Source organism: Homalodisca vitripennis, chromosome 7 (genome assembly GCF_021130785.1).
Source record: "Homalodisca vitripennis isolate AUS2020 chromosome 7, UT_GWSS_2.1, whole genome shotgun sequence".
Lineage (NCBI taxonomy): Eukaryota > Metazoa > Arthropoda > Insecta > Hemiptera > Cicadellidae > Homalodisca > Homalodisca vitripennis.
The window spans coordinates 135,299,802-135,314,442 of record NC_060213.1 but is presented as its reverse complement, the minus strand read 5'-3'; the positions used below and the strand labels follow the sequence as shown (position 1 = coordinate 135,314,442).

General features: G+C 33.8%; 1 protein-coding gene across 1 annotated transcript in view; it reads right to left on the bottom strand.

Moving 5' to 3' along the window:
- Positions 1-11,819, bottom strand: part of LOC124366896 (glutathione S-transferase-like) — a 40,749-nt gene extending 28,930 nt beyond the window's left edge. Inside the window, exon 1 of the mRNA XM_046823496.1 lies at positions 11,673-11,819. Within this exon, the coding sequence (XP_046679452.1) occupies positions 11,673-11,819 (147 nt within the window). The remainder of the gene's footprint in view (positions 1-11,672) is intronic.
- Between the last annotated feature and the right edge of the window lie 2,822 nt (positions 11,820-14,641).

Here is a 14,641-nt window from a genome sequence, read left to right as displayed (position 1 = left end):
ACGTTTTTTGTCTATCCGTCTTGGCAATATTTAAAGCGGACTGCAATGTGGTAAAAATTGTATTTAATTTACTTGGAGGATGATCAATAAATGGAAGAAACAAAATCCGAGAAGTTGAAAAATTCTTATTATTTTTTGTGAGTTGTTCAAGATATCCATTCCATCCTGGTAACGGTGAGGTATTTTCCCTTTTTCCATACAACCACAAAAAATCTATTGCATTTAAGTGTTGTTGAGTTTGTACGAGTTCATCATGTAGATTTTGAACCTGAATCTTGCTGAATCCAGATACAACTGGCTTTTCATATGTTAAAAGAGGTACATCTGATAATTCTGCCAAATCTTTACCAGTTGGTTTAGTTGTACACTTTTTTATACGTTCATCGTAAATTATAGCATGTTTTGGAGTAACTATTTTTATCATTCCCATTACATGAAGCGTATTATTACCATCAAGACTATTGACATTTATATCTGCATTATCCCCAACATACTGTACAAGAGAGCCTGACTCTGATGATAAAATACGAGGCTGCGGATGATAAACTGCTGAAATTTCATACTGTACGGTATTATTATATGAAGCACAAAATCCCAAGCTAGACAAAACATCTAATAGTCTTTTAGATCCGTATCTCCTATGAAGAAATACAGACAGACCTAATAGTAGCTGTGATAAAAATGATCGTTCTCGTAAAGAAGCCATTATAGCATGACTTATTGATGTGCATTTTGTCTTCAAATGATCAGTTTTTTATTTTTCATAATAACTTCTTGCAAAAAATATAATAAACTGTTCGGTATTTCTCCATTAACATCGTCTAGCATTTGATTTGGAGGTGGATATGACTTCGTTTCAACTACAGATGATCGAATATCTTCTCTAATAATCGCCGCAGCAGCTTCTACGATTCGTAATCGTTCTTCTTCGGGTGAGCTTTTTTTATTATTTTCGTACCAAGCTTTGGATAAAATATGTGACTGTGTGTCACGAAAAGATATAATAGTGAATGACCCAACCTTAGTTGTAATTATTATATCAGTCAAATACTTCTCCCTCAATTTAGAAATGATAGTCTTATCATCCGGTACGTACTCGGTAGGAATATCTTTCAACTCTTTTAATGTAATTGTGAGTCATTATTATTTTCTATATACAAAAAAAATCTCTTTCATGGCCTGTATAATGTTATCATCTTTGTGATGCTTTTTATCAGTTGGTATTCGATTTAAAAAGTGAGAGTAGCAAATAGCATGATATTTAGCCTCAGCAGCTACCAAGTCATGTTCAAAAAGTATACGATTTTTGACTAATTTTCCTAACAAGTCACTTCTTTCTTCAACCTTCGTCAAAACGTTATTTTTAAAATCAAGAGTACTTACTTTACTGATCGTGTGTTTATACTTTTCTTTTCTTTTTTTTCTGCGACTTCATCAGCTACTTGACCACAAAACAAGCAAGATGTTTTAAAATCAAATAACTCTTCTCGTTTTTTACGAGATGGACTTTCTGAAGTTGTAGTTTCATTGTCTTCTGCACGTCGCTTCGATGCAGCAATTGAATTTTTACTTATATATACTTTTCGACAGTCAACATGCACCATCACAGAAGTCAAAGTATTTAAATAATTTATATGACCGTCATTTCTGTCAATACTTGCAGTTTTTAATGTTTGTAAGCCACGCACAACATTCACAGAAGCACTTTTCTGATATTAATTTATTACAAATAAAACAACAATCAGCCATTGCAATTAAAAGATACACTCAAAATCGTACGTCTGTTAATGCTAAGATGTCGTTTTCAACTAAGGGATAAATACATTTTTATCAGTATTGAAATACTAACACAGAGAAATACACTACCATTCCCATCATCAAGTAAATATCTCACCACCACTACTGTACTTATACATAGACATTCCAAAACTCATTCGTTACGGTGTGTAGAAAGTCAACAAACAAACAAACCGGTCAACAATGGAACATCTGATACATCTTCCCAGAAACAGCAAACGTCGTACAAGAGATTTGTATTACGAGACATGATATTCATAGTAATATAGTAATATGGACGAAAAGTATTTCTTTTAATATTGTATGTTTGGTAAAAATAAAATAAGTATTATATAGAGAATATGTAATTTATAATTAATATCTATAAATATGATAATAATAAAAATGTAATAATAATGATAATAATGCTAATAATAATAATAGTATTAAGTAATAATAATAATAGTAAGTGAATAATTAACAATATAACTCATTTATTTATTGTATTCTACTGGCTGACCTCGCATTATCGTATATACAGGTAAGCGGTCCCCTACTCTTTGCGCTGTATCTCAAAAAGGGTTCAACATACATAAAATTACTTCATACAAAAGTTAAAGAGAATTTTCCGTTCTACAATTTCTCTAACCACCTTCAAAGTCATTTATCGTAAGGGAAACGAGATATTTTGCAAAAAACTGATTTTCGTGAACTTTGACCTTAAATATCTTAAGACGCGTACACGTGATTATATGAGACTTTTGAGGTAAGTTTTATACCATCAAAATAAAGACGTATGCAAATTTTTAGCTTATTATCTTTCATTCCGAGGTTGCATCCTTATTTTGCCTTATTTTACTGAGTTAGAAGGTTTTTGAAGAAACTTCCAAGATGTTATGTAGTAGCCTAGTCCATATGATATTTAACTTTGGGTGGATCATCTCATCCAGTCTGACTTCTGACCTTCAAGCAGCTACAACTTCTAAGAAAAATTCTACACAGCTTTAGAAATACACCTTAGAAAATCATTGATTTCACTCTTCCCAGTCAAAGCAAGAAACGTAGACAGGAAAAAATGTTGAGGGGTCCAGACAACTGATATTTTCCCGTAGTATACAGAGAGTAAGGCCTCATTTTGTTCCTTAAAACATTCTTTGCCCGTTTCTTTGTTGAGAAATGATCTTTCAGCAGTTCATGTCAGTAATACTGAATTATTTAAATAATAATAATCGTTTACTTAAGCAATTTTTAAAAATATAAAATTTGGGGGGGGTCCAAACCCCTTGGATCCCCTCACTGGCTACGTCCTTGTGGTCCTTCAGAAACACTTAGAAAAAACTTTGCAGAAAGGCCAAGCATTCAACCTTCCACTACTTGTAAATTATATTTATAGCCATTATATGTGGAAGGAAGAATATTTGTATTAAGTTTATTCTCAGGGTTGGTTGGAGTCTTGATATGGGGTGTTTAAAAGTACAGCTAAATTGACAAGTACAATCTATTCATAGATTTGAACTCAATAGACACAGCTGTAACCACTAATTCTGGCAGAAACCCATAATGGAGGTTTAAAAAATCAATGGAATCTTCCAGTCTCTGCTTTTAGTAACTATGGAAGATCCATTTTGGATTTACATTTACAAACTTTTTCTCCACTCCTAATCAAATTTCACTGACAACTTCCTTAGAGCACGAAGACCTAGCAACGCAACTGCTTCCCAAATAATGCTCAAGAAATTATGGTGTTCCATTTATTTTAATAACTTTACGCCAGCTTTTATAAAACTGTTAACTTATCTGATGCAATAAATTAAATTAAATGTCATTGTGTAATGCCCATCTTGTAATGTAATTTAATAGCAAGCCAAAATATGTTGAGAATGTCCAGGGGCTCTTAATATTGAGGGCATCTTTTACCTATGAAAAACAAAGAGACAAGCTTAACAGAAACATTTCCTTCCCTCTCAGTTATAGATTTTGCTAATATTCAGCCAATTACTAATGTATGGAGAATAAAAATGTGAACGATTTGTCTAAGTTTTTCAATCAGAAATTCCTCAACCAATACCTCAGGGTGCATAAAGTATGATAACCTAACCACCCTGTTGAAACAATATTACATTTGTTCAATTACTTCATAATGTAATATATAGGGGCTTAAATTGGTTAGCACTTCAAGCATCCATTTTAAATATGCCTTTTGTGAATTTAAAGATATGACAGTACTTTGTGGACCTTAATGCAATTTTTTGGAATGGTGTGCTTCAGGATTTAGGGTGTAAGGGTGACATGAAGTATTCACTTATATTTCTGTAATATTACTTCATCTGTAGGATTGAACAAGAGTTTCAACAATTTCGATTACCTCCTACTTTTTCTTTTAAAGATAGATATGATTACTTGAACTCTTCAAAAGTTACACAAATCAAACAAGATGAACCTTGAATATTTAATGTTGAATCTTTCTATCCAAATGTACCTATTAAGGGCAGCATCAAAATAATCAAGGACTGGCTGATTTCTGTAAATTTAGAAAAAAAAATATTGTTAATAAATACTTTAAATTAGTAAATGTTCATGTCCCGAATTCTGTTTCAATTTCTAGCGAAATACTACAAACAATTTGGTGGTACTGACACGGGAAATCTACTTTTATATTTTACATTAAACACATTTCTTTTTATTTTTTTTTTACAACATATGTGAGAGTGTTTAACGATTTGCAAACGATATGAATATGTGGATTCTAAATAAGTTAAATATTAGTCCCAGGATCTTAGTTTCTTCTTCGCTACTTATGTTTTGTAACATAGGAATTTGTTCCCTTCTTTCAAATGTCATTTGTTTTGTCTTGGAGAGGTTTGCAGCAAGGTCGTTTGAAGAACAGTAGTCAATGGTCATATTTAGCACTATATAGTCTTTTTATGCTAAGGTTTTCCATAGTTTCACTTTCAAGCAAGAGGGTGCTGTCGCCTGCAAACATAACTGCTGAGCTGAAGTCTTTAACATAGTCAGGGAAGTCAGTAGTCAATAGAATAAACAAGACAGGGCCAAGCACAGATCCCTGAGGGACTCCCCTAGTCATTGGTCGTAGTTTTGACCTGACTGTCTGAGTTACTCCATTAGTTGTGTAGTACAGCTCCACCAGTTGGCTTTATTCTGTAAGATAACTTTCAAACCAGGTTATAGGAGTGCCCCTCGTGTTTTTCTATAACAACCAAGAAGTAAATATATTAATAGATACATATATATGGTGTTACATACTAGTTTTTAAGACTATACATCTCTATTAACTTAATTGTTGATATTTTTACACAGTTTATACTTTTGCACAATTCAATTAATAAAAGGCATAACAAACCCATTAGTTTTTAAGCTTATAACAATCCCCAAACACTACACAATCTAAATAAGTTAAAAATAACTCTATGTGGACAGTTAACTACAAAACATTAATAAATTACAATAAAATAAGCCAGCTGATTTGTTTAAATACATTCAAATTTTTTTAATGAACCTATGGTTATGCATGTCAATACTCATCTTTAGCAAGCCCTAGAAAACATATTTGGCTGGGCCCATCATGTCCCTTCAAATAGACGGTGGAGCCTGGCCCGGGTCCCCTAAAGGCCCAAACCCCAGTAAAATCGTCCAAAAACTCCGGTCTGAGTACAGGGCTGGTCCTATGTAGTCAAATGCCTTTGAGTGGTCCAGTAGTAAGACTGTTGTAAACTTTCTGTGATCAAGATAACCGATAATAGACTTTACAAGACTTTCCCTTGATAAATCCATGTTAGCTGTTCATTAGAAAGTTAAGTTCCATTAGATGAGCCAGGAGTCTTTTTAGTTCCATTTTTTTCTAATATTTTTGAAAATGTAGGAATAATTGAAACGTGTCTGTAATTTCCAATTTCAGTTTTATCCCCTTTTTAACTTTGGGTACACTTTGACTTCTTTAAAAGCAGAAGGAAAATCCCATGTTTATAGAGACCTGTTTATAATGATAGTTAGTGGTGCCAAAATAAAATTCACACAGTGCTTTATCATTTTGCTTGAGATTTCATAAGTACTGCATAAGGTATTATTTTTGAACTTGGCTATTGTATATTGTATCTCTAACTTGTTTGTTGGAGAGAAGGTCAGATTTTGTTTTACTTTGGATGGTTTATTAGTAATGACTTTATTTTTCATACTTTGTTTGTTAGCTTGTAAAGTGTTTTCAGGTATACTGGCAAAGTATTTATTAAATTCTTCAACAATTTCATTCAAAGGTCTGTTTAGTTCTTTGTCTGCTGTAACAAGTTTCATAGGTTGGACATCTTTTTTGCTGTCCTTTCTTGGTTTATTATCTGCTAAACTGCTCTTCAACCTGTTGTCCTGTTGGATTGCTTCTATTTGCCAAACTTGTTTCAGGTTGAGGTTATAAGATTTCTTCCTTTCAACCACAGTGGTTTTGTCCTCTATTCGTCTGGTTAGCTCATCTACAGAGAGAGCTAAGATAAAATTGTTTTAACTGCATTGATCTTCTGTTTGTTGCTTTGCACTTTGTTTTTAGTTCTTTACATCATATTCCTGATAGGGCATGCAACATTAAGTTCCATTGTCAGGATGTGCAAGAAAACACTGTACGATTAATTTACTGTCTCTGGAGCGTAGACTTTTACAAGTATGGTTTGATAGATTGATTTTCAGTTGTTCTAGTGAGTTTTTATTCATCTTTGTTCCTAATTTGGTAAAATTTTGTGTGTTTTGTTCTTTGAAATGTCTAATGTGCAAAACTGGCCTTTATGATCCGATAGGCCTGTTTCTAGGATAATCTCTGACATTGTCAGAAGGCTGGTTTGTATAGACGTGTGATAGAAGTGGATGAAGTAAGGCTTACTCTAGTAGCTGGGAGTTTTAGCCATGTGATGTCGTGTAAAGCAAGAATTTCCATCAACTTAGTATTGTTTTTTTTATTTTTTTTTTATGTGTTTTTTTTTTATTGATGTTGATATCCCCAATTAGCTTGTGATTGTGCAGTTCGAGTTTTTCGATTAGTTGTGATAAAGCAGTTGATACTTCATCCAAGTCATCTTGTGGGGTCTGTAGATTTCAATTATGGTTAGGTTTTAGCTCCTTATTTTGAATGTAGTGACAGCTAGTACACTAAAAAGTTCTTCACTTTGATTTGAGGTTACTAATTCTAGAGCAATGTCAACATCTTATCTCTGATATATTACTAAGCCTCCGTGGTCATGGTGCGCTCTGCTAAATTGAAACAATAGGTTATACCATGGTATACCAGTTGATTCAAATCCCATCTCCGAGAGATCATGTTCCATCAACACTACTATAGTGAGTTTAATTTCAATTGGAATTTGGTCTAGACAGTCTCTTTTATTTTGTAGCTTCCTGTGATATTTTGGTCAAGTATTTTATTTTTGTTTGCCAACATGTTGTTATTAACAGTCAGATTTATGGTTTCTTCTTCCAATTTGCTTTGGGTTGCAAGTGCTAAAAAAGGAGCCAAGAGGTTACATTTTCCTGACAAAATACAGCTTTCATGTACCTTGATAGCTTCTTGTAAGTGTTTATTTAAGAAGTCATCTAGAGTTTCTTGTGGTTCAAGTAATTTAACTGTCATTGGAAGTATGCGGTTTCCTTTTTTTGTTGAGGGCCTTCTCTAGGATTTGACGAGTGGTTTTCTTGTATTTTATTGTATGTGTGTCATTGTTATTTATGTTGAGGTCACATAAAAGCTTCAAACTTGATATTGGTACCACGCTGTTTGTAATTTTAAACTATAATAAGTTAGTTGTTTCCGATGATTTGAGGGGATTATGACGTACAAAATTGAGTAAAAATAATGTAACTTAAATATCTCAATTTAAATATTATTAATAAAAATGCCACTCTTGAGATTTTAAGAAGAAAAGAAAATCTTGTTCATTACCATATGTAGAATGCCTTAAGAGCTGGCTGTATTAGTGGCTATCTTAATTATAGCCCCATAAATACAGTATTAAACTTCATACTATTTTACGCTCTTTTTTTGTCTTAGAATTGTGGGAGATAAGATGATAAGTTTGTGAGATGATTCATATGGATCAGAACTCACTATTTATTCAATATTTTTATTGAGGTTTCAGAAACAAAATGCAAACTATTTCTTACTTTATCATTTAAGTATTAAACAGGTATAAACCTTACAAGAAAAACTAAAAGGTGTTTGGATCTGTATTAATAAGCTCTTTACACTAAGACTTCTTCCATAATGCTACAATAAAAATAAGGCCATGAAAGTGCATGAGCTTTAACATTATTCTTATGAGGAAAACTCAATTTCATTTAACTACAGTCGGATCTTAAATCCGAAAAAGTAGCTGTAGGCCTCGTCAGATGGCCAAGACCTGTAATATGAGTGCACATACAACAGTATTACTTCTACTCGTTCAGTGATAGATTCAGGAAAGACATTTTGTTATTAGAGCAGTCAATTACCTCTAAGGTATCATACCAAGAATGATATGTAAGGTGACACATTCAGTAATGCAATGTAACTAACACTGGAATTATAAAGGTCAAAGGAGGTGAAGGCCCTTTGGGGGGATCAGAGTGTAACAACGTTCCGCGCATCTTTGAATTGACATTGTTGTCTTTGAAAAGTTTCATGACATTTAATTCATTAGTTTTGATACTTTGTGATGTATGGCATTGCAGATTACAAGTGTAACGCTAATCCTTACACTTAATCTAATCTGAAAAAGTTAGATGAGGCTCCCATTCATCCTTACACCTTACCAATCCTCCCACTGTTCTTTCTGCATGGCTTTCAAAACACCCTATGTAAAAAAACCATCCTATGTTGGAATCAAGATATACCGTGCACCACCTGAAGACTTGAAAAGCAACAGCTCACAGAACCTGAAAAAGGAACTCCGGACCTGGCTTTTAAGAAAGAGTCTTCTACAGCCTGGAGGAGTTCTTCATTTGGAGGGAAAATGCATGGAGAGACCCAACTCTGGAAGAATAAGATTTTAATTTCTGTATATTAGATTAAATTATCTTCTAAGATTAAAATTGACATGTACTATTCTAATCTGGACTATTCTAATCAGTTATGAATAAATAATTTCTGATTTCAACACTGTTTCCTTGATCAGAAAAGATTAACTTGTTATCTCTGAGAACCCAAGATGTACTATATCATCAATCTACCAGTCTCAATTCCTCAAAAAATAAGGTTCTTTTAAAAATAACTAATTGTTTGTAGGCATGGACACTCCATATATATATTGATACTTTGATAAGGAAAGTGGATTCTGGTATTTATTTATTTTATTAATATCATGTTACAAATATATAGTATGTCATTTTCTGGCTTCATTATTGAAGACGAATATTTCTCAGAAGTTTTATGTTGTTCTACGTCTCTTCAGCTACAATCTGGGCATCTGTTTTCTGCTGCTATTTGTTTGTCATTTGAGATGCAGATTCTATTCCAAATTAAAAGTTAATTAGTACAGGTTAGGACATTTTAATTTTGGCAATATGCTCATGTACGAGCATTTATTTGATTTGTAGAAAACTTGTTAAACCTCTCGTTTTAAACCAGTCATGATTTTCCTTAACGAATTTTTAATGTACACTCATCAAATTCAACCCAGTCCATCTGTACTCGTTCAACAGTAACCATAGTGGATGGGAAAGCACTTAAAATGAGGAGTTCATGCTTTCTTGTAGGGAGAAAAAATATTAGCTTCCTCCAAAAAAAGTGCAGCCACTTCAATATCCTTTAAATTTTCTCCTGGTATATCCTCCTTTTTCCACAGATTATACTATGAATATAATTCTTCAGAGATATCACCTAACTCATAAAATTTCATGACAGACTTTGCATTCTTTTCCCAAATCTATTAAACTAATTCTTAGTATGTATGAAGGATAAAGATTAGACAAGACAAAAGCATGTTGTAAGAATCTAACATTCAATGATAAAGTTAAGGAGTCAAGATAGGGAAAGATCAACAACTGTCTCCAATATTCAATTACAGTCTCAGGTGGTTGAATACTTCTACCATTAGCTATTGAAGAATTCGTGGAGCTGTAAACTCTATGCCAAGTTCTCTGCGATATCATGTGATTTTTAAAGTAATTCATCAGAAACGTTCAATTTCCTGTTGATCCAACTTGATAACATCAAGGATTTCACCAATATGTTTCTGTACCAAAATAAAACCCATATTTTTACTTTGTAGAAAGTTCACAACGAATTCCAAGACAACAGAGTACTTTGCAGTCATGACTAAACCTACAATGAAAATTGGTTTAGTAACTGCACAGTCAAGTTGAAAGGTAATTTTCTCGTAGCATAGTTTCCTATGCCTAAGAGATGTTTTAGATAGAGCATTAACTACTTCAAGGAAGCTGTCTAAAAAGCTCTCCCTCTCTTGAATCCTACTAACTGGCTCATATAGATTCCTCTACCAGTCGCTAGGAGGCCCTAGATCAGTGTAGCAAGATGTATGACTATTATATTATCCTATTTGTGGCATTATTTTTATGTTTTCCTATAAAAAATAATTGTGAATGATTGTGCGAAAATTTTTATTGTCTATGTTGATTGAAACACCCTAATTTCGTCATTTTCATTAGTATCTTTACGATTATTAAAATAGTTATTTAATTTAAGACCTGTAATAAATTTCAGTAACAAAATTTAATAACAACTCACTATAATTTAACTTCTAGGTGCAGGCATCAGCCCATCCCTGCCCAAAGCTGGATATGCCCCTGGCGAATAACCATAAATCACATTATTTACAGAAGTGAAGCATAAATAAAAGTATTCATTATTGTTGTAATAAAAGCTTTAAATGTTTAAATTTCAGAAAAAATATAATAGTCATATTTTGTGTAAAGTATATCTGGGTAGGTTATATTAAACTAAAATACTGAACCTAACCTAAACTGTGAATAATAAATAAGTTAATTACGAAATATTTGAAGTTTAAAATATTATCTGTTATGGATTTCTGAACCACTGTGACCGTCGTTTTTTCAGGCAAGTTCTCTTTTTTTGTTAAGGAAAACTAGTTTAGTTGGTATACTTTGTCTGTTTTCAAACCACGCCACACAGGTGAAAAGACACCTGATAATAAGTTGATTTTTTTGTTAGATAACTTGGGTGCTAAAATTATACTACTGTTTTTTTTTTTTTTTTTTTTTTTTTTTTACGGTTTTATTTACAATCTGTTCAGACATTCTTAGAACAATAAGTAAATTAGATAAAATAATAAATTAACATGAGTTAGACTCTATCCAGCGATAGAGCTAACACAAATAAACAAGAAAGTTTGAAATTAGAACCTAAGAGGTAAGTCCAGGATTGAGTGTCTCTTCAGACGTGTAACTGACGCACTATTATCCAACAGGTTCATCGCAAGATAGTTCGGATGAGAATACAGCTTGTCTTGGTACTTCTTGCTGTAGCGAGTTATTTCCTCTTTTACTGTGGGAATTTTGGTGTCTTGATGTATTAATTGATTAGTTATATACCACGGAGCTTCCAGGATGTTCCGAAGGACTTTAGACTGAAAACGTTGGAGAATTTCGATGTTGGAGTTACTGGCTGTACCCCAAAGCTGTATACCATAAGTCCAAACAGGTTTCAAAATCACCTTGTATACTAACAACTTATTTCTTAATGATAATTTCGGCCTATTGTTTAAAAGCCAGGACATTTTTTTTTTTAATTTTGAGTTTTAAAATAATCTTTTGTGCCAGATATGAAAACGCCAAGTTAGTCTTCGGTCTAGATGCATACCCAGATATTTCACTTCTTCAGATTGGGGGAGGAGGATATTATTAAGAGAGACAGGTGGGCAGTTAGCAGGCCTTGTTGTGAAAGTTACATGAGTGGACTTGGTTTCATTAACCTTCACCCTCCATCTCACAAGCCACTCCGACAAGTCATCCAGCTCAGATTGTAGTCGTTGGGATGCAGTTCCTGGGACTTCATGAGAGGCTAGTATAGCGGTATCATCAGCAAAGGTGGCCATGGTGACATCGGCTCGTACAGGTATGTCAGATGTGAAGAGGGTGTGCCTTGTGGAACGCCCGCCTCAATTTTGTGGAGGTCGGAGTATTCGTCTTGAAATTTGACTCGAAAAAACCTGTTTGACAAATAGGACTTGATGACATTAAAGAAAGAATGAGGAACAATTAGTTTTAATTTATAGAGGAGACCCTCATGCCAAACTTTATCAAAAGCCTGACTGATATCAAGAAAATCAGCCGAGCAGTATCTTTTTGCTTCCAGATCTTCCTTCACTACATTGACCACACGATGAATCTGCTCAATGGTAGAGTGCTTCTGGCGGAAACCAAACTGATGGTTGGGGATAAGGTTGCCGCTATCAATAACTTGCTGAAATCGTTTTAGAAAAAGCTTCTCAAAAACTTTTGAAGTCACAGGCAATAGACTTATGGGTCTATAAGAACTAACCTGATGTGGAGGCTTCCCAGGTTTAGCTACCATGACAATTTCCGATAATTTCCACTGTGCTGGAAAATGCTCAATTCTCAATATTGCGTTGAAGACAAAAGTCAAAAACATAATAGCTTTCCTCGCAGTTCTTTTAAAATCCTTCCTGTAATGAGGTCATACCCAGGAGCTTTGTACGGCTTCAATTGTTTCACAATTATTTCAGGTACTTCAGAGGGAGTAAAGGGCTGAACAGGAAGTGATAGTTGGGTAGGTGATTCTAATAAGTATTCAATTTCTGGGTCAGGAGCTTGAGCTGAGTCACTGGGCTTGAACACATCGCGTAAGTGCGTAGCGAATACTTCAGCTTTCTCCTTGTTGTTCTTGGCCCAGCCACCACCTGGCAAGATAATCGGAGGAATCGGCACTCTTGGACTAGTCATGTGTTTAGTAGTTTTCCACACTGAATATTTCGTGTCTTCTGTAGGAGTTAGACTTGCAGTAAAAGCCTGAAACCTTTCATTATTGAAGTTAGATAACAAACGTTTCATGGAATTTTGCCAAATCCTACGAAGTCTTCTTTTTTGAGCAATCTTTTTCTTGATGCTAAGAGGGTAGTTCAGGCCATTAGTGGTCCCATTTCGTTGATACGGCGTTGATTGCCAAGCACACTTCTGGACTGTCCTGTTAAACAATTCAACAGCTTCATCTATTTCACCATTTGTCTTCAAGGAAACGTATAAATGCAAGTTTTCATCAAGAAGAGATCGAAATTGGTCCCAGTCAGTATATTTAGAACTTAACCGCAGTGGACCCTCTGTAGTAATGGCAGATGAACTTAAAGTGAAGATCAATGGAGAATGGTCTGAGGATAAATCAAGATTCTACACGTGTGTACGTTTGGGAAATACCTTTAGTCACGAAGAAATCAAGCAAATCAGGAATTTTTAAGGGATCAGTAGGCCAATAAGTCGGTTCTCCCGTAGAAAAATATTGATAGTTTTTTTTTCTGTTTATAATAAAGGCTCGGGCATAATCCCATGCAGCCTCGTGGTTTACTGTGTTGTTAAACCTCTGTGGTAATTTAATTGGGAAGAATTAGTTATTATTATTAGTTTGGGTTTAATGTATTGGACATATATGTTTTGTGTACCTACATTGTTTGTGTTTGTTAATGAATAGCGGGATTACTATGGGATTCTATAGATAGATATTCAGGATTTGGGGAGTCTTCCCGCCAGGGGTCCTTCAGGCATTCCTAATCCGAAATATGGACCACGGATATAAAGGCCAAAACCAGGATACATATATGTATTGTGTTTTGTTGATTTATTATTAAATGTATTTGTTTATGGTCATGAGGAAGTTATTTATTTCTTTATATACTTTTATGTCTTCTAATTTCATTAAATACGTTAAGTTAATATTAGATATTGATGTTAAATTTTTAATTACCTTAAAGCACCGATCTCTTGCATATTCGTAGGCTGGGCATTGTAAAATTACATGGTCTAGTGTTTCGCGTTGAGCTTGAGTGCAGCTTAGACACAATGGTGTGAAATATTTTTTTAATATCATATAGTCTAGCGTTTACCTTGGCATGTTCAAACCTTAATCTAATAATATTTACCATTTCCCTTCTGTTGAAGTCTGCAGTACTATACCATCGATTATGAATAGTCGTTGTCTGAATTTGTTTATACCATTGCGCTTTTTGTGATAGTTGGTACTCCTGTTCATTTTCTGCTGCAGATTTTCTCCGTTGGTAGGCTTTGAAATCATCTGGTGGAATGTAAATATTTGTTATCTTGTTGCCGTTCGTTATTGAGTCTTTGGCTAGGCTATCTACATATTCATTACAATAAATACCTGAGTGTCCCGGGATCCATTGAAATGTTACATTTTTACCACTTTTAATAACTTCATAGATAATACTCACTGGAATGCCTTCTCCTTTATAGCTGTTATAGACTTTATCGAGTGCTTGTATAGCTGCTTGTGAATCAGTAAATATTACTATATCTTGTTGTTCTATTGAGTTAAAGGTTTGTGTTGCTTTTAAAATAGCAAGTAGTTCAGCTGAGTAACTAGAAACCTGATTTTCTAATGAAAACTTACATGTGATGTCCAGCTCTGGGACATAGTAAGCTGCACCTGTCCCCAATGTGGATTTTGATCCATCAGTGTAGAAGTGCAAATGTTGTTCATAGTTGGTATTGATTAGTTCCAAAAAGGTTTGTTTGGTAATTGTACTATTGCTTACCTTTTTTGTAGTATGTGGATTATCTATATTGTGCTTAAATTTAATATTGTTGGTCATCATTAATATTGGATTGTTGAAATCCCAAAAGGTTTTATAACTTTCCTTTTTTAATATATTTAAATCTAAGGAATGAA